At 51.8% G+C, this 25,076-nt stretch overlaps 1 protein-coding gene across 3 annotated transcripts; it reads left to right on the top strand.

Annotated features, from left to right (window-relative positions):
* The first annotated feature begins 8,070 nt into the window (after window positions 1-8,070).
* On the top strand, window positions 8,071-23,920 carry PDCD6 (programmed cell death 6). Of its 3 annotated transcripts, none has more exons than XM_005221655.5 (6): window positions 8,071-8,229; window positions 8,979-9,040; window positions 14,809-14,853; window positions 15,703-15,855; window positions 20,061-20,170; window positions 23,182-23,748. In XM_005221655.5, exons 1-6 carry the CDS (start codon window positions 8,135-8,137, stop codon window positions 23,278-23,280), a joined length of 564 nt encoding a protein of 187 aa, XP_005221712.1. In that variant the 5' UTR covers window positions 8,071-8,134; the 3' UTR covers window positions 23,281-23,748. The 3 variants fall into 3 exon arrangements, with proteins under 3 accessions (XP_005221712.1, XP_010815152.1, NP_001098967.1); NM_001105497.2 differs by having other exon boundaries at window positions 8,092-8,229; window positions 15,703-15,861; window positions 23,182-23,920; XM_010816850.4 differs by lacking the exon at window positions 15,703-15,855.
* The last annotated feature ends 1,156 nt before the right edge of the window (window positions 23,921-25,076 follow it).

Below are 25,076 nucleotides of genomic sequence, written 5' to 3'. Positions count from 1 at the left end.
GTTACAGACTTGTGTTTGTGTCCAGGTTCATCTGCAGTATTGTACTGTTTGACTTGAGGCGTACTTATTGACCTGAAATATAAAACAGAACTACCTTTCTATTCTCTTGCATCAAAGTCCAGAGATTTTGCTGTGGTGTGTGTGTAAGGCATGAGTTTTGGTGCTTGACAGCAAGTGAAGACAACAGACATTACCTGCTAGATCTTAGCAGGCAAATGGTTTAATACCTGAACATGTGTCCTGAAGTATTTAAATGACCAAACACTACATGAAGGTGATGTGGGCGTAAATAGATCTTCCTCCCCCCCTTGCAGGTGCTGCTTGGAGCCACCTCCCAAGGTCTTGTCTCAGGGTTGGATTCTGTAGAATCCAGTCCGAGGCAGTTGGGTTCCTTCATTTCACATTCTGTTTTTCTAGGTTAGGGATTGCCCAGAACTTCTGGCTCAGTAGGTCCTGGGATTGGGCCTGAGAATTTGCATTCCTGACATGACCAAGGACCACACTTCAGAAACCACCTGTGTTGAATGATGTGGTCCAACAAATAGGAAGGAGGTAATTTTCAGGAGGAAAGAACATGTGGAACGACCGCGTGACAACCTCAGGCCACTTTGCCCGGCCAGTGGGTACTATGAGGAAGTATGTGCCAGGGCGTTTTGTAAGCTGGGTGGAAGTGTTAACATGGGCATTGAGCAACATTGATGTGTTAGGACAAGGAATTTAAAGCTGGCATGGGTACCCCTGAGGCATGAGAGGGTAACAGGAGGGCTGATGGCTGCAAAGGAGTAACTGATGAGGGTGGTTGGTTTCTTGATGTCTGCCACTAATTTTGAACCAAAAACAAACCTGTTTTCATGAGTATTTCTGAGATCAAGAAAACCACCGGGGAGTGGGTAATCTGGAAATGTAAGTCTCTATGGAATTCCTTTAGTTAAGGAAATGCAGGACAGAATATTTCATACTAAGAATGTTGAGTGAATTGACAAACCAGAGAAGTAAAAGAAAAAAAAAAAGAAAAGTCAAAATAACAAGAAAATAGAATACTGCCCAGAGAGCTGTAGATAATTTCTAATATGGATCAAAAAAAAGCAAAAAGGTAAGATACATCGTAAAAGATTCAATAGCCGTAGCCACATTGCTGTTTATGGTTCAGTTCAGTTCAGTTGCTCATTCGTGTCCGACTCTTTGTGACCCCATGAATAGCAGCACGCCAGGCCTTCCTGTCCATCACCAACTCCCGGAGTTCACTCAGACTCATGTCCATCGAGTCGGTGATGCCATCCAACCATCTCATCCTCTGTCATCCCCTTCTCCTCCTGCCCCCAATCCCTTCCAGCATCAGAGTCTTTTCCAATGAGTCAACTCTTCGCATGAGGTGGCCAAAGTATTGGAGTCTCAGCTTCAGCATCAGTCCTCCCAATGAACACCCAGGACCAATCTCCTTTAGGATGGACTGGTTGGATCTCCTTGCAGTCCAAGGGACCCTCAAGAGTCTTCTCCAACACCACAGTTCAAAAGCATCAATTCTTTGGCACTCAGCTTTCTTCACAGTCCAACTCTCACATCCATACACGACCACTGGAAAAACCATAGCCTTGACTAGACGGACCTTTGTTGGTAAAGTAATGTCTCTGCTTTTGAATATGCTATCTAGGTTGGTCATAACTTTCCTTCCAAGGAGTAAGCGTCTTTTAATTTCATGGCTGCAGTCACCATCTGCAGTGATTTGGGAGCCCAAAAAAATAAAGTCTGACACTGTTTCCACTGTTTCCCCATCTATTTGCCATGAAGTGATGAGACCAGATGCCATGGTCTTAGTTTTCTGAATGTTGAGCTTTAAGCTAGCTTTTTCATTTTCCTCTTTCACTTTCATCAAGAGGCGTTTTAGTTCCTCTTCACTTTCTGCCATAAGGGTGGTGTCATCTACATATCTGAGGTTATTGATATTTCTCCCGGCAATCTTGAATCCAGCTTTTGCTTCTTCCAGCCCAGTGTTTCTCATGATGTACTCTGCATATAAGTTAAATAAGGTCACTAAAACTAAGAATTTATTCCCAGTCGTCTTGGTGTGTTTCGAGTGCTCCAGAACCACATGTGGCTAGTGGCTGCCACACTGGATGGCAGATAAAGGCAGTTCCATCACTACGGAAAATTCTGGGGGCCAACACCAGTGTAGCTCTAAAACTATACCAAACCTCTGTTCAATACATTGACTGCTACTCAGTAAAAAGCCAGAGTTAAAACTGGAAGGTCACTGACTTTCATACTGGTTGGAAAGGAAGGGGATGGTAGGCACAGTAAGCTTGTGTCCTGGAATTCCATGCCAGGCTGGGAAGGGCAGAGAGAAGGAAGGGTCTCCAGTGTGCAGGTGTCATAGTGGTCCTGATAAGAAAATAAAGACAAGTAATGAGCCAGAAGGCCGGAGGAGAAGGGGACAACAGAGGACAAGATGGATGGCATCACTGACTCAGTGGACGTGAGTGTGAGTAAACTCCGAGAGTTGGTGATGGAGAGGGAAATCTGGCATGCTGCAGTCCATGGGGTCGCAGAGAGTCAGACACGTGAACTGAATGAGCCAGAGTGGCTTCCAGGGGAAGCTGGTAAGGTAGATAATACAAGATCTTAGGTGTGCACACACGTATACAAGGACAGGACCAGGGTGCATAGCCTTGGTTGTCCATTCATGTTTCATGTTTATTGTGACCAAAGATGAACAAGGGGTGATTTAAGCGTGTTAGTGCTAGCACTCTGTTTAGAACCAATGTTCAGAAAAATCCTAGGGATAACAGGCATTTTCTGATTAGAGAAATCAGACCAAAGGAAAGACACCCAATAATTAGGGGAGTGTCGTCTTTCAGTTCATTTCTCTGCTCCACCCAGAATCACCATCTAAATGGAAAGCTTAGAACAGACCTAGTTAGGAGGGAATTGAATCCCAAGATGGGCAAGGAGATAGTGGCAAGCACATCAATACTTTAATGACTATTCTGGCCCAGAGAATTCCATGGACTGTGTAGTCCATGGGGTCGCAAAGAGTCAGATACAACTGAGCGACTTGCACTTTTTCAGCAGAGCCAGGGGTAGATGGTCAGCCTCTTTCTGTTAGCAGAGGGTGGTCGTCACTGTTGCTGTACATCTTTGTAAGGTGGTGTCAGGACTCCAGGCAACAAGATACCACCGTGGCACCACCCCACACCCCACCAAGTGGATGGCAGCCATCTGGCTAGGACTGCAGGCTGAGTCCTGTGCTGGAACCAGTCCAGGTGCCACTCCCATCACTCTAGAGCTGCAGTCTGGGCCATCGGGGCTGAGGTGAAAGTGCCAGGCTAGTCTCTGATGAATCCTAGACTCATTTGTACATATATAGGGGTATACATTGGGTGGGCAGGGGGTGGTATTTAATCTTCATTTCCTAAATTAATCTCCCCTTAAGACTGGCCATGAGACTGGAAAAGGTTTTCATTCCAGTTCCAAAGAAAGGCATTGCCAAAGAATATTCAAACTATCATACAATTTCACTCATTTCACATGTTAGTAAAGTAATACTCAAAATCCTTTAAGCCAGGCTTCAACAGTACATGAACTGAAAAATTCCAAATATACAAGCTGGATTTAGAAAAGGCAGAGGAACCAGAGATCAAATTGCCAACATCAGTCGGATCATAGAAAAAACAAGGAAATTCCCCCCACACACACACAAAAATCTTCATCTTTGACTACACAAAAGCCTTTGTGTCTGTTCAGTCGCTCAGTCATGTCCGACTCTTTGAGATCATGGCCTGTAGCCCGCCAGGCCTCCCTGTCCTTCACCATCCAGGAAAACTCTTAAAGAGATTGGAACATCAGACCACCTAACCTGCCTCCTGAGAAACCTGTATGCAGGTCAAGAAGCAACTGTCAGAACTGGACATGGAATGGACTGGTTCAAAATTGGGAAAGGAGTACACCGAGGCTATATTATTGTCACCCTACTTATTTAACTTTTATGCTGAGTACACTGTGTGAAATGCTGGATAACTCACAAGCTGAAATCAAGACTGCCAAGAGAAATATCAGCCTCAGATATGCAGATGATACCACTCCAATGACCAAAACTGAAGAGGAACTAAAAAGCCTCTTGATGGTGTAAGAGGAGAGTGAGTGAAAAAGCTGGCTTAAAACTCAGCATTCAAAAAACTAAGATCATGGCATCTGGTCCCATTCCTTCATGGCAAATAGAGGGGGGAAAAGTGAAAAAGATGGTGGATTTTATTTTCTTGGGCTCCATAATCACTGCAGACAGTGCCTGCAGCCATGAAGTTAAAAGATACTGGCTCCTTGGAAGGAAAGCTACGACAAACTGGTTGTTCAGTCGCTAATTCATGTCCGACTCTGCCATCCCATGGGCTGAAGCACGCAGGGCTTCCCTATCTTTTTCACTGTCTTTTGGAGTTTGCTCAAATTCATGTCCATTAAGTTGGTAATGCTACCTGACCATCTCCTCTGCCACCCTCTTCTTTTGCCTTCAGTCTTCACAGCAACAGGGTCTTTTTCAGTGAGTCGGCTCTTCGCATCATGTGCCCAAACTATTGGAGCTTCAGCTTCAGCATCAGTCCTTCCAATGACTATTCAGGACTGATTTCCTTTAGGATTGACTGGTTTAATCTCCTTGCAGTCCAAGGGACTCTCAAGAGTCTTCTCCAGCACCACAATTCAAAAGCATCAATTCTTGGCCACTCAGCTTTCCTTAAGGGTCCAAGTCTCACACCCATACATGACTACTGGGAAAACCATTGCTTTGACTATACAGAGCTTTGTTGGCAAAGTAATGTCTCTGCTTTTTAACATGCTGTCTAGGTTCATCATAGCTTTCCTTCCAAGGATCAAGCGTCATTTAATTTCATGACTGCAGTCACCATGTGCAGTGATTTTGGAGCCCAAGAACTCCCCTTCTATTTGCCATGAAGGGATGGGACCAGATGCCATGATCTTAGTTTTTCAAATGCTGAATTTTAAGCCAGCTTTTTCATTCTCCTCTTTCACCCTCATCAAGAGGCTTTTTAGTTCCTCTTCACTTTCTGCCATTGGAGTGGTATTATCTGTGTATCTGAGGTTGATATTTCTTCTGGCAATCTTGATTCCAGCTTGTGATTCATCCAGCCCAACATTTTGCATGATGTATTCTGGGTATAAGTTAAATAAACAGGGTGACAATATACAGCTTTGATGTACTCCTTTCCCAATTTTGAACCAGTCCGTTCCATGTCCAGTTTTAACTATTGCTTCTTGACTATTAGAAGAACTGATGCTGAAGCTGAAGCTTCAATCCTTTGGCCACCTGATGGGAAGAGTCAACTCATTGGAAAGGACCCTGATCCTGGGAAAGATTGAGGGCAGGAGGAGAAGGGGGTGAAAGAGGATGAGAAGGTTGGATGGCATCACTGATTCTAATGGAGATGAGTTTGAGCAAACTCCAGGAGATAGTGAAGGAAAGGGAGGCCTGGCGTGCCACAGTCCATGGGATTGCAAAGAGATGGTCATGACTTAGCGACTAAGCAAGGTAAGGGCATCTGCTATCTGCCTCAGCTGGGCTTGAATCCTGTGTTGCTGCAGCTGCTGACCTTTGACATGCCCTGAAATGAGTCCAGGGTGGAGACTGAGGCATGCTGTGCTCCAGGAAAAATGGTGGAACAGGTCTTTAGATAGATATTTTCAGGAACTGATTTTTGATCCCAATCCTTGCATCTCATGTCTGAAAGTGAAAGTCACTCAGTCATATCTGACTCTTTGCGACCCCAAGGACTATACAGTCCATGGAATTCTCCAGGCCAGAATCATGGAGTGGGTAGCCTTTCCCTTCTCCAAGGGATCTTCCCCACCCAGGGATTGAACCCAGTCTCCTGAATTGTAGGTGAATTCTTTACCAGATGAGCCACAAGGGAAGCCCAAGAATACTGGAGTGGGTAGCCTATCCCTTCTCCGGTGGATCTTCCCAACCCAGGAATCAAACCAGGGTCACCTGTATTGCAGGTGGATTTTTTACCAACTGAGCTATCAGGGAACCCAGCATCTCATGTCTAGAGAAGCACTAAATCCCTTCATTGTAAAGTTAGCTTCTGGTAACTAGCAGAACACTTTTTGCAAAATAAGTGCTTGATTGCATGAACTCCCCCTTCGCCAAAATCACATATGTTGACCCCCGCCCCACCACCATACCTCTTTGGAGGTGTTTCTCAGAACTATCTGAAGTGTTGTTTCCTGGGCTGTTTGCTTCATTTTGCCCCAGATAAAACTAAACTCGCAGCTCTCATGTTGTTCATCTTTTTTTAGTTGACAGATTTTAGGCCAGCATAGTTTTCTCATCAGTTAAATGTGAACTTTGGTACCTTGCCATGAGGTTCTGGTATAAGGATTATACACAGCAATATTTAAACATTAGGGTTGATTCAGTAATTGATTCTTCCCTTGAATGAATCATTTCCAACCCCTGGAACTAAACAGAAAGTATGATGGAGTAATTCTGGGCCTCACAGTTGGTGTTGGCTGTGGCAATCCAGGCTGGAGACTCAACCAAGAGTTGGTGGAGGCTGTGTCACTGTCAGGAGAGGGAGACCAAGGCCAGCTAGAGTCGCTGAGGAGTTCCTTGCAGAAGTTGCCCTGTACACTCTGTGCTGGAAAACTTACAAATTGGGTGCAAAATTATAGTTATTAATTTTGTAGTGTTCTAGAGAAAAATGAGCCAGAGGTGGGAGACAGAATAAACAAATTTCAGAAACTACAGATCAAAGAGCTTTGGAAAACTGTAGAAAGGATTAGTCAGCAAGTGATGTGAATGCTTTAGGAGGATAAAACTAGAAAACACTTGAATTCATTAAGTCATGAAAAAAGCCACATTGCTGAGGTTTGTAGAATAATAATCTGTGTGAGTGCCCAAGTCAGAATACCTTAGTCTCTTTGAAGAGTTTAAAGAACTCTCCAGCATATGGTCTGGTGGTTAAAAGGGGCTGAGGACAATACAACTGGAGAATAACAACAGGTCAGATGCAGAGCCCTGGAAAATTAAAGTGAAAGTCGCTCCGTCCTGTCCAACTCTTTGGGACCCCATGGGCTATCCAGTCCATGGAATTCTCCAGGCCAGAATACTGGAGTGGGTAGCTTTTTCCTTCTCCAGGGGATCTTCCCAACGCAGGGATCGAACCCAGGCCTCTCTCATTGCAGGTGAATTCTTTACTAGCTGAGCTACAAGGGAAGCCCAAGAATACTGGAGTGGGTAGCCTATCACTTCTCCAGAGGCTCTTCCGGACCCAGGAATCGAACCAGGGTCTTCTGCAGAGCTTTTGGAGTGCTGAATAATGAAATCCCTTCAGGAAAGGAAGGGTCAGGGGCTTCCTTGGTGCTCGGCCCTTCCACAAACTAAGCAGGGGAGGAAGATGAACCGAGTCAGCGAGATTGCATCAGCAGCTCAACACTCTTGACAGCCTGGAAGGCGGTGGGAGCGCCCTGAAGCTGGGCTTCCCTGCGCGGAGGGCGCTGCGCTCAGTCGAAGTCCAGACAGAGGCGGTGGCGTCTTCAACTGGCCGGAGGGACACGCTGGCCGCCCATCAGCAGGGGACATCAGGGCCTGGTCACGTACGTGCAGACCGAGCTGAGGAGCTCTAGGCCCTGTCAGACGCCGGAGGGGACGTCGGGTGGTACCGAGAAGAAAGTGGGTGTGGGGAAGGAACGCAGAAGCGCGGGCAGGGCCGGGAGAGAAGTTCGGAAATCACAGGAATCTCTGGCGCGTTCTTCCGCTCCATCACCGTTCTTCCATGGCCTGCATTTGGTGCAAGGACGGTCCATGCTCGAAGGAACTTCCCCCGCTCTTCACGTCCACTCTGTGCCGCGGGAGAAGCATCTCCCACGCGCGTCCGTGACCCTGGAGGCCGCGTGGCCTCGGCCACAGGCTCCGAGCCGCTCGCTGGACCCTGACACGCTGGCCGGACGCGGGGGCGTTGCCTGGCAACGGGGCAGCGACGGGATTGGCCGCGCTCGCTCCCGTGACCGCCCCGGAAGTGGCGCGCCCGGCCCCGCCCCCGCCGAGGCGGAAGTGGAGCCACCTGCCACCGCCCGCTTCCCGGCCGCCCCTCAGCCGCACCTCAACTCCGCCGCGCCTCGGCCCATGGCCGCCTACCCGTACCGCCCGGGCCCTGGCGCCGGCCCTGCCGCGGGCGCCGCTTTGCCGGACCAGAGCTTCCTGTGGAACGTCTTCCAGAGGTGCGGCCGGCCGGGCGGGCGGGCGCCGGCAGGCCTCCCCTTCCCTCGGTGTCAGCCCCGGGCCTTCCCCGTCCTGCCCTTCGGCCCACAGTTCGGCCTCCCTCGTGGCACCCTGGCCCCCCGGCCTGCTCCGTCCCCTCAGCTTTGACCTCCTCTCCGCCCCTGGGCACTTCCCGGAGCGCAGAGCGGCCGCCCGGAGGCTCGGCCTCCGTCCTTCTCCCCCAAGAGCAGGGCCTTTGCTCAGGGGCGAGGGTCTCCCGGGGACGCTTATTCACTTAGGGGAGCAGAAACGCGGGCTCGCCGCAGCTGCCTCGGCCACCAGACGGGAAGCCAGGCCCTGGCTGTGCGCAGGGGACGTCACCGCAGTGTCTTCGGTACCCGGTCGTCCTTCCAGCGAGTTGGCGCCCCATGCTAGAGTGATTCAGGGTCAGGGAGTGACTTAGTTGTCTAAGAGAACCTTTTCCTCTTTGTGAAAAGGACACGATCTGGGTGGAATTCAGACAGGCTGTGGGAGAAAGGCTTGAGAGAAAGGGAGAAGCAGCTTGGCCTTCAGCAGGGGGACCTCAGACAGTGAAGGAGACAGGCTTGCTTATTCCCCAGCGGACTATGGGAGTGAGATAGTCTAGCAGCCAAAGGGAAAGAAGCAGGGAAATTAATTTAGATTGACAGGAGAGTTAAACCTTGGTTCTGGTCCTGTATTGCTTTTCCTGCACTTTGAATCGCCAGTTTAACTGATCTTAATTTTGTAGGGTTGATAAGGACAGGAGCGGTGTGATATCTGACAACGAGCTTCAGCAAGCACTGTCCAATGGTGAGTGCACCCGGCCATCTGGACTCGGAACTGCAGGCCTGACCACCTGTAGTAAATAACTTCTTTCCTGGATTTCTTTTCCAAATCATTAAGACTTAATCCCTGGCCTGTGGAGGGCTTTCCTGGGTGTCCAGTCAGTGCTTCTCTGAGTCCTTGCTGAGCTTGGGGGGCAGCTGCATGGAGGTCACAGGGAAAGCCTGAGAGTTGGAGGCTGGGGTGTGGGCTTCAGGAGCACAGGGAGCCTGGCTTTGTACAGCAGACGGTCCTCTGCTTTATTGAAGGCTGTTGAATTTCTCTGGTAACTGCATCTTGTGACTTCCGGGGAGGGGCACCAGGGTCCCACTGACACCGAAGAGGAAGTAACTGGGAATGCTGGTGGCCCTGCAGCCAGATCTTGGGGCTCAGGCTTTTCAGTGGATGAATGCTAGTCATCCAGACTGGGGCGAGAGGATCCCAGCACTTTGTGCCAGTTCTGGGGGCACACTTTGGAGTCACCTTTTTGCTGGTCTCAGTGTGATTAATCCATTGACGTGGACACCTTACTTCAGTAAATACCTGACTGTGTTGCCCTTCTTTTGATCTGTCAGACACCACTGTCTTTTTCTGGTCCTTAGATTTGTGTCTTCCAGAGGGGTGCCATTTAAATCCGAAGAGGGATTGATTTTAAGAGGTAATGACAGTGCTGAAAGGCTCACCTTACCAGTGGGAGCAGGCTGGGGTTGTGGGAGGTGGACGGTGCCTCCCAGGCCTGCGTATGGGCCAGAAGGGAGGCGAGCCTCCACTGTGGGTACTCCTCTGTTGCTATTGGTGAGGGGTTGGTATTTACAGGATCATACAGGTAATACTGTCTCTAGAGGATGTCAGGCTTGACAGTTCAGCTGGTTGTTAAAGCAAATGGTTCTGTTGGAACACAGCCTTGAAGCAGGAGCCTGCTGGAGAGGGAGCGTGTTTAACCCAGCCACTGAGTGTGTATCAGGGCCTGCTCCGGTGATCCTGTGGAGTCAGTTTTCTTGATTTGCCCTGAGGGATTCCTCGGCTTCTATTGGGGCTGGGTAAGAGCTTACTGGTAGTCACTGAGCCCAGAGGGAGGTAGGGACTCCCTCCCCCCACCTGCCGTGGCTGCCTCTCTCCTCCCTGGGGGTGTGCTGGTTTTTGTGTGGAGCAACTTGTGATGGTTGTTCTACCTGTTTTGTGTGTATCTTATAAACTGTGACTTTTTTTTAACCAATCATATTTTCCTCTTCAAATTAGCTGCTAAAATTTTTAAATTTCTAGCTCACCAGTGCTGCAAGCTGAGAATTTTAAGAGGTGAATTTTACTGATAGTCGGGGACCCCTTACTTTCTTAGGCTTTTGTCCTCCCATCCTGCATAACCAGAGTTTGCTTTGTTTTGCTGTGCTGTGAATATCTTTGTAGATTCAGTTAGGCTTTTTCTGCAGGAAGTCTGGTTATGAATGGGTGCCGATCGCTCGTCCTTTCTCAGCCCCAGAGTAGAGGTAGGTCGTACACTGGAATCAAGGTGTGTGCCTGCATAGCTAGGTGCTCCCCCCACACCTGGTGCCGTCCCGCCTGCCTCCTCCCGTTGGCTCCCTGAAGGCGCAGGCTGGCTGTGGCTCCCACCCCAACTGAGCGGGCTCCGCTCCTCCTGCCAGGACACCCGCCATTGCTCCGGAGCTGGGCGGCTCCTGTCTCTGCACCCACGGCTCCTCCCTTTTCTTGGGTGCTGCCTGTTTGCTCCTCTCATTCTGCTGGAGTTGTTTCTGCAGCTGTCTCTGGCTCCTAGCGGAAGCTCCAGCCGGTCTCTCATTTCCGGTTGTGTCGTGTTTCCCGGCCTCAGTCACTGAGGATGGACACAAGTCAGTTCTCTTCCTGCTCCTCGAATTCCCAGAGTTGTTAACATTGGAGTTATTTTGACTTTCAGTTTTCTCCCCGGAATGGACCTCTGTTTTCATATTCCTAAGTTGCTTCAGTTGGGTCTGACTCTTTGTGACCCCATGGACAGCAGCCCACCAGGCTCCTCTGTCCATGGGATTCTCCAGGCAAGAATACTGGAGAGGGTTGCCATTTCCTTCTCCAGGGGATCTTCCCAACCCAGGGATGGAACCTGCATCTCTTGGGTCTGTTGCATTGGCAGGCGGGTTCTTTACCAGTAGTGCCACCTGGAAAGCCTGTTTTCATATTAGGACTAGAATATTAAGTTATTTCAGGAAATTAGTTTATTACTGGTGGAAAAACTGAAGGCACAAAATAGCATAATTTCTCTCTTCTGTTAGCTGTGTGCCTCTGAGGCGCTGTTAAAATCAGATGAAACCACCGCTGAAGGAGTCCTTGTGGGCCCTGCACACCAAGTCCCTTATGTCTTCTTTCCCTGGGGGAACTTTCCCATGGCTGCTCTCAGGGAGGTGTGGTTAAGAGGTGTGAAGAGATGCAGGACTGTCTTGCCGTCTGAAATAACACAGCACAAACCATCTTCAGTCAGGTACTTTTTAAAAAAGTTTTTACTTCCACATTGTTACTTAGAATTATTGGAAATTAAATTTGCTCAAGCCCCTTTTTTTGTGCTTCTCTAGGTTTGCAGTAACATAACATTGGTATACTTGGAGAAGGCATTTTTCAAATTGGACTTTATTTATTTATGGCTGTTCTGGGTCTCCGTTGCTGCAGAGGATTCTTTGTGGTTGCGGTGAATGGGGTCGCTCTAGTTACGGTGCCCCAGCTTCTCACTGTGGCGCCTCCTGTCGAGGAGCATGGGCTCTGGCGTGCAGTAGCCATGGAGCATGCGCTTAGTTGCTCCGTGCTTTGAGGGATCTTCCTGGGTCAGGGATGGAACCTGTGTCTTCTGCACTGGCAGGTGGATTCCTTACCATGAGCCACCCGGGTAGCCCTAGTTGGACTTTAAATAATAGGTCATATAATACATTCTTTTTGAGGTGTTTTTATCAAAATGGACTTCAGCTCTCCTAGAGACCCGGCAGTCGTGGCTCTTTGAGGCTGTAGGTGAAGGTGACTGGTGGGGTACGGAATTCCTGATCCAGAAGAGCCACCAGGGTCCTGGCAGAGTCCATGTGAGCCTGCAGGGTGCGCCCAGCTTGCCTGCATGGCTCCTGCCTCCCCCAGAAGGGCTGGGCAGCGGCTCTGATGCGGTGAAGAGGAAGGGGACGGCGGTGGTGCTGTGAAAGGCCCGCTCGTCCACTGATTGCATGTGGCTGCAGGGTGCAGGACGACTCCACCCGTGCACCTCTCGCTGCAATCCAAGTCTGCTAACAGGATGCAGTTTCTAGAAAAAAAACTCTCTGGAGAGCAAAAAGAATATATTATCACAGAGCAGAGTGGCGTTTTTCTCCTTTAAGAAAGGGTCCAATATAAATTTGTTAAAATCATCTGTACTCCTGAGGGTTACAGGCAAAACACTTGAGCGCCCAGTGTGACCCCCGTCCCCGACCCACCGCCGTGGAGCTGTGGCCCTTTCATGTTCAAATTATGGGTGGAAAGAGTTATGTGTCCTCAGTGTACATGGAGATTCTGTGTGTGTTTCTGTTTTCTTTGGTTCTTTCAGATCAGACTGAGGCAAGACTTAGAGGAACAGAGACCATATATTTCTAAGTAGAAGTCTGACAGGAAATCTTTCTCAGGCTGGTGGCTGTGACATTCCTAGACGCGTTGGTTACCGAGGGAAGCGGGTGGGAATGTTTGAAATTGGGGTTGGCCCTGAAAGCCATGTGAGGGTCACTTGTGCCGAAGGGACTCTTCCTGCTCAGTGTGTCCTGGGCACCCGGCAGGCTCTGTTAGGCCTGCTTCTCCGTGTCGCAGTGCATTTTCTTACAGAGGTTGTAGGTCTTCAGGCTGACGCTCTGGTGTGTGTAACAGCTAGCGTTACTGAAGTGTTGAGTGCAGAATCACTAGGGGCTGTCAAGCTTTGTCGTTCAGTCTGAGACCACAGGACCTGGCACTCAACAGAGTCCATTCACTGTTGGGGTTGTCATTACCCCTTGGTTTCCGTGGAGAGTCGGCCCAGTTTGGGTGACAGGAAGGGCCAGTTAAGGGACCAGGAGCCTGCCTCTGCCTCCCGAACTGGCCAGCCTGCGGGTCTCCTGTCTCCATGCCCAGCTCGGCCCAGGGTGGCCTCTGCTGTCCCCAGCTTCCCGTCCTCCAGCTCTGCCAACTGGAGCTCCGATCCACCCACCCTCTGCCTCCACAGGGGCCTGGCCCTTACCTCACAAAGTGCCTGTGTTTGCAGCATCGTTTAACTGTTTTACTCAAGTCACTTGTGTTTAAAATTCATTTGCCGACGTGACCAGGATGCCCTCCTCACAATCGGGATGAGCAGTGGGTGCGGCCTCTTCCAGTCTATGGAATCGCCGCGGCCGCACCCAGGCCCCCAGCGGGCAGTCCCTGAGGACTCCTGGTGTGGACACAGCCGGCATCAGAGCTGAGAAAGGCAGGAAGAGTCCAGCAGCTGCATTTGGTCCCTCGGGCTCCTGGTCCAGGGTGGGTTGTATCCTGTGGAAACAGCGGCCAGTGTGTGAGCAGCTGGGACGTCAGAAACCTTCTGTGCACAGACGGCGCCTCCTCTCGGCCCCTCTGTGTATGACTCCTTTGTGGCCTGGTTTTAGTGAGCTGACCTTCCCCAGAACCTTCATATCCACCTACCCACTCTCCCTCTGACCCCGAAGAAGCCAAAGATGCCTGCCCAGCGCGCAGGGGCCCTGGCTGCAGGCCTGGCTCAGGAAGAAGGGACGGTTTCACGAGTGTCGGGGCCCCAAGGGGCCGGTGGGGTGACTTCGGGGCTCAGGGCGGCTTCCCCGGCAAAGCCCCGTACAGACTGAGGAGAAGTAGGGGTGGGGTGAAGGTGGGGCCACATGGGGTATCGGGGGTGTGTGGGGGCCAACTGGGCATGCTCAGAGCCCAGGGGTGCTGCCCTGCGTGGGGTCGGGAGGGGCCTGTGCCCCCAGAGCTGAAGCAGTCTGTACACAGGAGGGGAGGTGGGGTGTTACTATACAAGGGGGGATGGGGGGACACGGCACATAAAAAATGTTTACCCTGGTTTTAGTCAGCATAGATCACTCTGAAAACAGATCCTTGGGCACAGAGTTACCTGGTGAACGTTCCATCATCACAGCTTATGAAGGGTTCTAAATTACCAAATCTGTCAGAGTGAACAGTTCCCTTCATAACAAATGTTTGGTAAGATCCCACTCCTGTTCTGAAATGAATCATGGAATGATGCATCCTTTTCACAGTTTCAGAGAAGATAGTGTGGTGCCAGCCTGTTACTTTAGGAGGAGCACGTAAGCCTGTCTTCACGCTGTACTTTCCCGAGCACTCCGGCAGTTTCGCTCACCTCATGTGCAGCCACTGTGGACGCGTGGACAACCCTGGTCCTGCAGCGGTGGTGCCCCTGGGCGTGGGGTTTTCTGAAGTGCAGTTGTGACACTCCTAGTGGGGCTAAGCGCCCTCTTCTCAGCTCACCTGGTGCTGTGGGCCTGGGAAGTTCAGTGAGTGGTAAGATGGCCATCTCTAGTTATAACGTGAGGAGGGCGAGCTGCCAGGCGCAGGTCATGAGCAGCTGTGAACGTGTGGCTGGACCAGAGTGACTCTCAGGCAGCGTAGACAGGACCCTGGCTGACCATCGTCCAGGGGCAGCCTCCCCGCTGAGATCCGTGGCTCTCAGGTCTTGATGTTGACAGCTACTCACTTTCTCTGGCTTCTGGGGTTACAGACGGGATTCAGAGATTTTGTTCTGTCTTAACTCCTAATGTTTGTTTCAGGCACCTGGACTCCGTTTAATCCAGTGACTGTCCGATCAATCATATGTAAGTATGGGCAACCCTGTCGGGCCTGCGCTTCCGGCTGATTCTCTTCTGGGTGTCCCGCCCGCCCCACCATCCCTGAGCCTTCGCTCAGCATTCGCTGTGCGCCCCACCCTCATTTCTGCACACGTTTCCGTTCCCCCCGGGTTGCGCGGCTGTGACTGGAAGAAGCAGCTGAGTTGTCACGTGACGAGTCACTCAGCTGGAGTGACTTCTGTGCACACCAGGAGCACTTCGGTTTCCTGAAGAGGCAGATGGCACACTACGTTTTGGTAGCAGTGTCTCAGGCTGAGATTTCCTACAGGCGTCTCTGTCCACATTGCATGCAGTTGTATGTAAATGTAGTTACAAGTTCTTACTTGGACCTGGAATGAGGCTGATTTTTTAAAAATGAAAGGTGGGTCTTGCTTAAAAAAAAAACCAAAAGCCAGTAGTATTTTTCTCATTGGAATGGGCCTCCCTGACCGAGCCCTCTAAAGAGCTCCTCCTCGGGGACACGGATCCTCTGGGGGAGGGACAGGCAGCTCCAGAAACCAGACCTGAGCCTGGAGGGTTGGGGTAGGCCCCTTGACCCCTCTGCACCCCGGTTCCTTCCCGAGAGCGGGCGTGCCCAGCTTTTGAGGAACATCCTTTGGTGTAAATCATTCTTATTGTGAATCTATCAGGGTGTTCGGCTTGCACATCCCTCTTCACAGCTGCCTCACGCCTGCCTGGCTAATTTAGGGCTGGTGTCACCACAGCCCCTCGGGACCTGCTGGCCGAGCTCCGGGCTGGTCCTGGAGGAACCCAGCCTGCAGAGCTGTGGGTGTGCCTCTGCCCTGGTTCCTGCTGAGCCGTGCCCTTTCGCTTCAGCCATGTTTGACAGAGAGAACAAGGCCGGCGTGAACTTCAGTGAGTTCACTGGCGTCTGGAAGTACATCACGGACTGGCAGAATGTCTTCCGCACATACGACAGGGACAACTCGGGCATGATCGACAAGAACGAGCTCAAGCAAGCCCTCTCAGGTTTCGGTAAAACACTTGTCTTGACTGCGTAGCTATTTCATTTTGGAGCCAAGGGCCATATGGTGTATCTTGTTGCTTTGTTCAGCTTAATCATTTGAAAGTAGCCTATGTGAAATTTTTGTTTACATTGCAGTTGTACATTTTTGATGTTTCTTTATCATACAGGCTTATATTTGACTTGGGGGCTTTTATGCGGTTTTCCATCCAAAATGAGATAAGGGCTATGCAGTAGTTTTCTTTTGTGAAGTGGTGTCGCAGGCACACTGAGAATGTGGCTTTCAAAAAGTTTAAAGTGAACAAGTCAAGATAAAACAGCTTACGTATATAAAGCACCTTCTGTTCCCTGACATGAGAATACACGGACCAATGATAAAATGCTCACAAAGACGAGCCCGTGGGTTGCATGGAGTGCAGGCGTGAGCACGGAAGCCCGCATTCTCAGGTGTGTGCAGCCTGTGTGCTTGCTGTGCCGTGAGCAGTGCTCCTGTGGTACCTTCCAGAGCAGTCAGTAGGCCTGGTCTTGGGGCCCACGTGGGCCTGCGGGGAGCTCAGGGTTCGTGAGGAGGGACGCAGTCATCGCACCAGAATTCTGGTTTGACGGGCGTAAATCCCCCGGCCCTGTGTTCTCTGGGCCCTTCTGTTAGAGTCCAGTGTATTTTATTCTGGCTGTTTCTGGTTTTAATAACAAAGTACATTTTGGTCCTTGTGGTTATCGCTGTGCTTCTTCCCCACCCTTCTTCCTCCGCGTTTGTCCTTTATGGGTGTCTTCTCCTCTTTGTCTCTTTTGCTTTAGAGGCTGTGAGACCCCACAGAAGTTTGTATCGCCACCAGGCGCAGGTCAGGATTTGGGCAGGATGTCGGCCCTGGGTTCTCTGGATTGGAACTTGGAATGTGGCTGACCTTGCTGTGCCAGTAGGTGGGGGGCTGAGCATTAGGGGCGTCCCTCAGAGAGCAGTCCTGGGCAGGAGGGAGCTGGAGGCCTGGCTGACTGGAACCTGGACCCTCTGAATTAGTTTCCAGGCTGGTGATCTCAGCACCGACCATAGTGTTTCTAACCTTGTCAGGCCTGGAGCCCGCTTTTTCTTAGTGCCAGCAACCGTCATTTCCTGGACTCGGGTTGGAAACGCTGAGGTTGACCAGCCGGTCTCTGGCTCTCGGGCCTGCAAGTCCCAGTCAGATCCAGGAGGTCAGACGCTGATAGGCTTCATGGTACGGGGCGGAGCCAGGAGCCTCCCTGACCTTCAGCTTTTCCTGGAGAAAGGACCGACTCCGCTGCAGCATTTCTTCAGTTACGCCACAGGGTTCCTTCCTGCCCTTGGTCCTCCGTTTCTCAGGACTCCTCTGGCTCCTCGTCTCCCACCCGAGGTGACTTGTCAACCTTTTGCCGGTTACTTGTTAGTGACAAAGAATTTGCCCTGGGAGTGAAATTTCCTCTTTGGTTTCTAAGAACAAGTGTCTGTCAGTCAAGCTGGAGCTGCATTGCAGCTCAGCAGACGCGTGAGGGAGTCAGGGTGGCTGAAGCCCTAAGGTGCCCTCTGATCTCTCACCCCCCTACATGGAGTCTCAGGCTGACCCTGGCAGGGCTGTGTGACCCTGAATGGCCCACCTGCTGGATTTGAGGGTCCATCTGTTCATCTTTTAGGCTTTTATTCCTATTATGTGCTCCATAATAGGAATAAAAGAGCCTCTTGATAAAGGTGAAAGAGGAGAATAAAAAAGCTGACTTAAAACTCAACATTCAGAAACCTAAGATCATGGCATGTGGTCCCATCACTTCATGGCAAATAGATGGGGAAACTATAGAAACAGTGCAGACTTTATTTCCTTGGGCTCCAAAATCACTCTAGATGGTGACTGCAGCCATGAAATTAAAAGCTGCTTGCTCTTTGGAAGAAAAGCAATGAGCAACCTAGACAGTGTATTTAAAAGCAGAGACATCACTTTACCAACAAAGGTCCGTCTAGTTAAAGCTCTGGTTTTTCCAGTAGTCATGCATGGATGTGAGAGTTGGACCATAAAGAAAGCTAAGTACCCAAGAATTGGTGCTTTTGAACTGTGGTGTTGGAGAAGACTCTTGAGAGTCCCTTGGACAGCAAGGAGATTAAACCAGTCAATCCTAAAGGAAATCAAGCCTGGATATCCATTGGAAGGACTGATGCTGAAGCTGAAGCTCCAATAGTTTGGCCACCTGATGCGAAGAGCTGACTCATTGGAAAAGACCCTGATGCTGGGAATGATTGAAGGCAGGAGGAGAAGGGGATGACAGAGGATGAGATGGTTGGATGGCATCACCGACTCGATGGACATGGGTTTGAGCAAACTCCGGGAGTTGGTGAAGGACAGGGAGGCCTGGCGTGCTGCAGTCCACAGGGTCGCAAAGAGTCGGATGCGACTGAGTGACTGAACAGCATGTTTTGCATGCCAGGTACAGAGACCAGAAAGTAACAAGGTGTGTAAGGCAAGGCCACACACTCCACTCGTGGGGGACAAACAGTCCTGTTGTCCCTGACAAAGGCAGGCTCCCCACCACAAGCACCCGTCCAGCACTCCCGCCCAAGCCCTGCACCCAGACCCTGGCAGCCTGAAGCCAGTGTGGTTTGAGGGGACATCGCACGGGGGCAGTGAGCCTCTGCTCACTCGTCGCCCTCGTCGGCTGCTTTCCCTCTTGTGCTGCGCCTGCTCTGTCCCTTTTAATGCAGCGGAGCCCAAGCCCTGACACCCACACACCCACTCTGCGTCCCGGAGCCCAGGCCATCAGCCACCCTGCCCAGGTCAACAGGGTCTTTACAGTCAGGTTGACCAAGTTACGGCCCTGACAGGGCCACGGCAGCCCCCACCCCTCTCTGTGCCATTTGCCCTGTCTGTCCTCTGCCATAGTTTCTAACTGGCATCCGCTTTTCTTCCTAGCACTGCGAGTGGGTGCTGGGTGGCCACTGGAGGCAGCAGGCCGCCTCGCTAGCTCTTGGGGAAGGAGGGCTAGTTCCCTCCGCTGAGAGTGCAGCCTTGGGGGAGGGGGCGTTCTGGGAGGACGTGCATGACACCCAATGAGGTGGCCAGCCCCTCCTGCTGGCCACAGGACACACAGTGGTCTTCACCTGCCTCACTGGCCGAGAACAGGCTGCTGAGTTGGGTCCACATGTGGGACCCGGAGGGCGGAGCCGGCCTAGCAGCTCATCGGGCCCAGTGGCACCTGCCTGGTTCCACGAGCCCCGCTCTCCATGATGCTGTGTCCCTGTGGCCATCTCACCGGCCTTCCCCAGCCTGGCCTCTGTCTGGCCACAGGCTGTGCCAGGTGTAGGAGGGTCCTGTCTGCTGCTCAGCTGCAGGGTGGGGGCCTGGATTAGTTATGGATGTGAGGAGCTCACTGACCACTCTGGAAGGTACAGTCACGTGTGTGCATGCTTGACTTTTTCAGTAAAGTGATGACGCGCTTATAGAGGTAATTAACTGTGACATTCACTCAGATAATAGGTGTACATATCCTTGCAAAGATTCTAGCGAGACTGAAAAGTGGTAAAAATATCTTGTACCTGGATGTTGTCTCCTGAATAAGTAAGGAAGCCACGGTCAAACAGGTGGTGAGACTGGGGGCGGGGAGGGGAGGGCTGAGAGAGCCAGGGCATCCCTGCTGCCCTGCTGGGGGCCAGGCCGATCGCGCATTGGAGGGGGAGTCAAGGCACCAGGATGGCCCTTCCGGAGCTCCATCGGATCCCGCGCCCTCATACCTTGATGTCTTGATGCCAGTGAGCAACCAGCTGATGCAGGGGAGGGACCATCAGTTAACTTCCTGTCCTTAAGTTTACACTTTGTCTCCTTGGGAGCCTTAGTGAGCTTTTATTTTGCAAAGCATTCTCTAGCAGCGAATAATCCAGGACAGCTGAGTTATTCACAACTTCACCGCTAGCTTGTTAACAATGAAGTAAAATTTACCAATGAAGGCTTTTAAGAAGGCTGACATTCCAGAAGCCCCTGCAGGGCGACTGTAGCACTGGAGTTGGTGTGAATGAGTGATTCCGTGGTCCCTCCAGGAGGGCACCTCCGTGGGGCCAAGGGCACAGTGCAGAGACTCTGCGGAGCTCTCAGCGCCTTGCCGTGTGCTTGCCCCCGGGCCTGCCTGGGGGGCCCACGTTGTGTGCCTGGGGGTTGGGTGGGGGAGACTGGGTTCTGGTGCGGGTGTGGGGTTGACTCTGCCTGCCTCCCTGCAGGGTACCGGCTCTCTGACCAGTTTCATGACATCCTCATTCGGAAGTTCGACCGACAAGGCCGGGGGCAGATCGCCTTCGACGACTTCATCCAGGGCTGCATCGTGTTGCAGGTACCGCCGCCGGAAGGCCCGGGGTGGTGGGCAGTGGGCGCCCGAGGCCCCGCGCTTGGGCAGTTGAAGCGAGTCAGACGCATAAGACTGGCTCTAGAAGCTACAGAAGTGAGTGTGCTTCCTGGAGAAGTAACTAGTTCTCCTGATAAATGGAGGTGTAGACAGCGTGTCCCTCCTCCACTGGAAACCCTGAGAGCCGTCCATTTGGAAGGGATCCAGCAGGCGGTTCACATGAATACCTGGTGGTGTGTTGTGTTTCTTCCTGAGAATTGGAGACGGTTCTGTCGTGAGGCTTGCTCTGCACCCTTCACGGGAGGCTTGCTCCCCAGCGAGAGTCGGGAGCAGTGCCTGGCGCTGCTGATCGCAGTGCCCACTGCCTTGCAGGCCCCTCTGAGCTGGCTCCTCCTGCGGTCCCTCGGCTTCACCCAGGAGGAACCAGGCGCGGGCATGCCCCCCGAGGGTGGGGGTGGCAGCACTTGACCCCCCTGGCTGTTCCCACACAGGCCCTGCTCCTGTCTCCAGGTGGGGGCCAAGTTCCTTAGATTTCAGCTTTAGAAAACACAGTGAATTGGTGTAAACCTTTTCTTTATTGTGAGAAGTCTCAACAATAATAATAGTGAAGACAACCCTGTGCCCATTATTTAGAGTCAGCAGTTACCAACTCACAGCCAAGTCCATATAATACTCCACTCGCTCATAATTCTGACACAGTTCCATTTATGGGAAGCAAATGTGTTTTCCAGAAGTATTTCAGTAGAACCCGGCCCTGAAAGACACCCTTGCTGTTTACATCCAAACCATTTTGTTGTCAAATTTTGTTGTCTTTAGAATCTGCAGAGAAGATTCTAAAATCAGGCATAGAAATAATATAGAAATGGAGAAGGCAATGGCAACCCACTCCAGTACTCTTGCCTGGAAAATCCCAAGGGTGGAAGAGCCTGGTAGGCTGCAGTCCATGGAGTCGCGAAGAGTCGGACACGACTGAGCGACTTCACTTTCCCTTTTCACTTTCATGCATTGGAAAAGGAAATGGCGACCCACTCCAGTATTCTTGCATGGAGAATCCCAGGGACAGCAGAGCCTGGTGGGCTGCCGCCTATGGGGTCGCACAGAGTCGGACACGACTGAGCGACTTAGCAGCAGCAGCAGAATTTGCAGAGAGGTGTGCAGGGCACGCGGTGTCAGTGGAACTGGTAACTTGGGGGGCACTCTCAGGGCTCTCCTTGTCGCAGTGATGGTTGAATGACTGAGCTCTCCCTGACCTGCTGTCCTGATTTCTTTCCTGGGGAATCTGAGCCTGCCAGGCCCTGTGCTTCAGTGACTCATTGGAATGCCAGCTGTCTCCCTCTCAGGGTCTGGTGAGGTGAGATTACAGGGCTTCCCTGGTGGCTCAGACAGTAAGAATCTGCCTGCAATGCTGGAGACTCAGGTTCGATCCCTGGGTTGGGAAGATCCCCTGGAGGAGGGCATGGCAACCCATGCCAGTATTCTTGCCTAGAGAATCCTGTGAACAGAGGAGACTGGCAGGCTACAGTCCACGGGGTCACAAGGAGTCAGATACTACTGAGCGACCAAAACTTTCACTTTTATGCTGTCAGAATACGTTAGGAATAGGTGTGGTGTAGAAATTTCACCAGGATCTGTGGGGTTAGGATTTTCACTTGAGGTTGTGTCCCCTAAGTAACCAGCTGACCCTTATGTCCGCATAAGCAAAGGTCATCCTATGTCGCTTTCAGCCCCTGGAGTCCCCACTGCCTGCAGACGGAGCACAGACCGCGGGCCGCCCGCGGCCTGTCACTGTCTGGGCCTGGTGCCCCTGCCTCCACCCCCTGGAGAAGGAACCCAAACTCTGCACAGACACGGGGGTCAGAAAGGAAAGGCTCAGCTGCAGACCATCTGCAGAAAGTCCTCAGGAGCCCTCAGAGGTCTTCTTCCATCTGCCCCTTTCGAGAAAGAAAAAGCCTTATTGAAAGTTGTTTTTATATGAAGCAATGTGAAAAGTGGTAGAAATCTTCAAGCGCAAAGAAAGGGAAATGATGCCATGCCCTCCCAGCAGAGGGCACTGCTGCTGTGGTTTCTGTGGTCTGTGTCACACCAGGGTTGGCCACATAGGAAGCTCCAGTTCACCCCCGCTGACCGTCACCTGTGTCAGCCTGTTGACTGTTGGCCATCGACCTGCCCAGCTCAGGGCAGAGAGGGCTGGAACTGGAGCCGGGAGCGGGAGGCTCAGCTCACGGGCCAGGCTGCAGCCTTGCTCGGCCCTGGGGCAGGTGGACAGGCCAAGGTCTTGATGAGCCTGGGCACTGTCTTCTCCAGTCTGGGCTCTTCCGAACCCATGGTGCTTTCCAGCTTCTGTCATTCAGGGCAGCACTGACCTAGCTGCCCCAGTCTGTGTTGTCCAGTGGCTAGACTTGTGAACAGACTGAGGGGGAGCCCTGGGGGCTGGTCAGCCAGGAGGAGATGGGGAGGGTGGGCATCAAGGCGAGGGCCTGGGCTGGCACAGGAGACCCCACCCTTCTTGGGGCATCAAGGCAAGGGCTTGGGCTGCACAGGAGACCCCGCCCTTCTGGCTCTACAGCCAGGCCTCCCCCGGGGGGCCCCACTGGGGGTTGGTTTCCCTTCGTTCTGAGCAGCCTGTCACCAGAACAGGGGTGAGCCTTCAGGGAAGGCCCCGGGAGAACGGTCTTATGATGGCAAAGGAGGACCCGGGCACATCACCCACTGTGGGGAAACCTTGTTCTGGGGCCAGAGGTTCTGCCAGGACCCGGGGCTGTGGCCCACACACTGGGCTCCCCCCATCGTCCGTTGTCCTGCCTGATCCCCCATCTTGTGAGCGGACCGGCCTGCCCTGTGGGTGGTCAGGGACACCTGCCCTGCGTCCCTGCACTGGGGGTGTGGGACGTGGAGACAGGGACTCTTCTGAAATTGGGTTCCTGAATGTCTGTTTACCAGTACATTGTGTTCCTTCTGTTGGTGAGTGTCAGGTCTAAATACCTGCTGTTTCTTCTCAGAGGTTGACAGATATATTCAGACGCTACGATACAGACCAGGACGGCTGGATCCAAGTGTCATATGAACAGTATCTGTCCATGGTCTTCAGCATCGTATGACCCTGCCTTTCTGCAAATACCAGCATGACTTATGGGAAAAAAGACTGAAAATGCCAAATCTCGTACCTTTAATGAAACAAGCACCAACGTAGTTAGATACAGTTCTTTCTTTAGATTTTGTATAACTATTATTTGGGGACCCAACTGTATATATGTGGATAAGCTAGTTAACGTTTCCCAGTTGTAACAATAGTTCTATCTTTCCTCAGATACAGACGTTTGATACGAGGCTGTTAATTGTGCCATGAGGTAACATGTAATAATGTTTCAGGTATTCTGCTTGCAAAAAACTTATCATGTGCTTTTTCAGATAGCTCTAGTTCTAGAGTAGAAATACTTTATTAGCCAATGGGAACTTTAAATAATATGGAACTTGCACAGAAGGCCACTCATGTGCCTTACTTTTTAAAGGGGGTTTACTGTATTCACTTGAACGTGCAGCGTAAGCAATAAAGCACACGGATCCTTGTGCCTGTCCGTCTCAGCTGCGCTCACCTGGAGCTCCGAGGGGTCTGGCAGCCTGGGGTGTCCCCTGGCCCTGGTCATGGGAATCCCAAGATTTGTCCATCCTCTGTGACAGGAGTTGCTTTACATTTGGTAAAACTTCTTTGGAAATACAGATCCAAATTTGATTTGGAAAGGAGTGGTTTTTCTTCCACTTACTAATGATGTGCCTCTGCCCTCTGATGGGCTTGATCAGAGTTTGTCATGCGTGAAGGTGTGCAGGGGGTGCACCAGCCCTTCCCCGTGCGCTTGGTGCCCAGCCGGCCCAGGCTCCCTCCACTGCCCCCAGACTCGCCTCGGGCTCCTGTGCCCGTCTCCTTTAAAACGTGCCTCCCTAAACCAGGATTCGGGGTGGGCCTCTGGGCGGTGTCAGCGACCCATAAATGGATCTGGGGTGCCAGAAACTGGGGGTCCATTTTGGGGGACCTGTGCTGGTAGGAGATCGGAGCCTGGGGGACTGTGGATTTTATCTGCAGTGTGATTACGAGGAACGTCATTGAACACAGTACTTGGGGTTGAGGTAAAGAATCTATGGGGTTCCGACTGGCCTTGTGAGCTCATGGACGAAGGTCCAAGGGGTTCTCTGAGGATTCCACGCCTTTACCCTTCATGGATCTCTGCACTTCGAAATACTTCTGAAGACACCAGCCCACGATTACAAGTTGTACTCCAGAGGTTGGAACTCAAATTCCTGACTTGAGGCCTGGGACGTCTGGGTGTGCAGCTGGACTCATCTTGTACCTGGTACCCACTGCCTCAGCCAAAACTGCCTCTAGTCTATCTCCCTGTCTCCCAGTAGATGGAGGTGTAGACAGTGTGACCCACTTCCCCTCTGGAGGTTCCCCAGTAGACAGAGATGTATACGGTGGGCCTACTTCCCCTGGAGGTTCCACACTAGACAGAGGTGTAGACAGTGGGCCCACTTCCCCTGGAGGTTCCCCAGTAGACGGAGGTGTAGACAGTGGGCCCCTCCTCTCCTGGAGGTTCCCTAGTGGATGGAAGTGTAGACAGTGGTGTCTCTCCTCTCCTGGAGGTTCCCCAGTAGGCAGAGGTGTAGACAGTTGGCTCTTCCTACCCTGGAGTTTCCCCAGTAGACAGAGGTGTAGACAGTGGGCCCCTCCTCACCTGGAGGTTCCCCAGTGGATGGAGGTGTAGACAGTGAAACCCACTTCCCCTGGAGGTTCCCGGGTAGATGGAGGTGTAGACAGTGCGCCCACTTCCCCTGGAGGTTCCCCAGTAGCAGGAGGTGTATACAGTGGGGCCCACTTCCCCTGGAGGTTCCCCAGTAGATG

The sequence above is a fragment of the Bos taurus genome, chromosome 20, assembly GCF_002263795.3.
Source record: "Bos taurus isolate L1 Dominette 01449 registration number 42190680 breed Hereford chromosome 20, ARS-UCD2.0, whole genome shotgun sequence".
Classification (NCBI taxonomy): Eukaryota; Metazoa; Chordata; class Mammalia; order Artiodactyla; family Bovidae; genus Bos; species Bos taurus.
The sequence above is the reverse complement of the archived record's forward strand: the minus strand, read 5'-3'. Positions and strand labels throughout refer to the sequence as shown.

What these genes read in the sequence shown, in the direction of transcription:
- PDCD6 (NM_001105497.2), top strand. Translation starts at nt 8,135, where the DNA reads ATGGCCGCCTACCCGTACCGCCCGGGCCCTGGCGCCGGCCCTGCCGCG. An exon ending in CTGTGGAACGTCTTCCAGAG is followed by an intron (nt 8,230 to 8,978) that starts GTGCGGCCGGCC and finishes TTAATTTTGTAG; the next exon opens with GGTTGATAAGGACAGGAGCG. An exon ending in GCAAGCCCTCTCAGGTTTCG is followed by an intron (nt 15,862 to 20,060) that starts GTAAAACACTTG and finishes GCCTCCCTGCAG; the next exon opens with GGTACCGGCTCTCTGACCAG.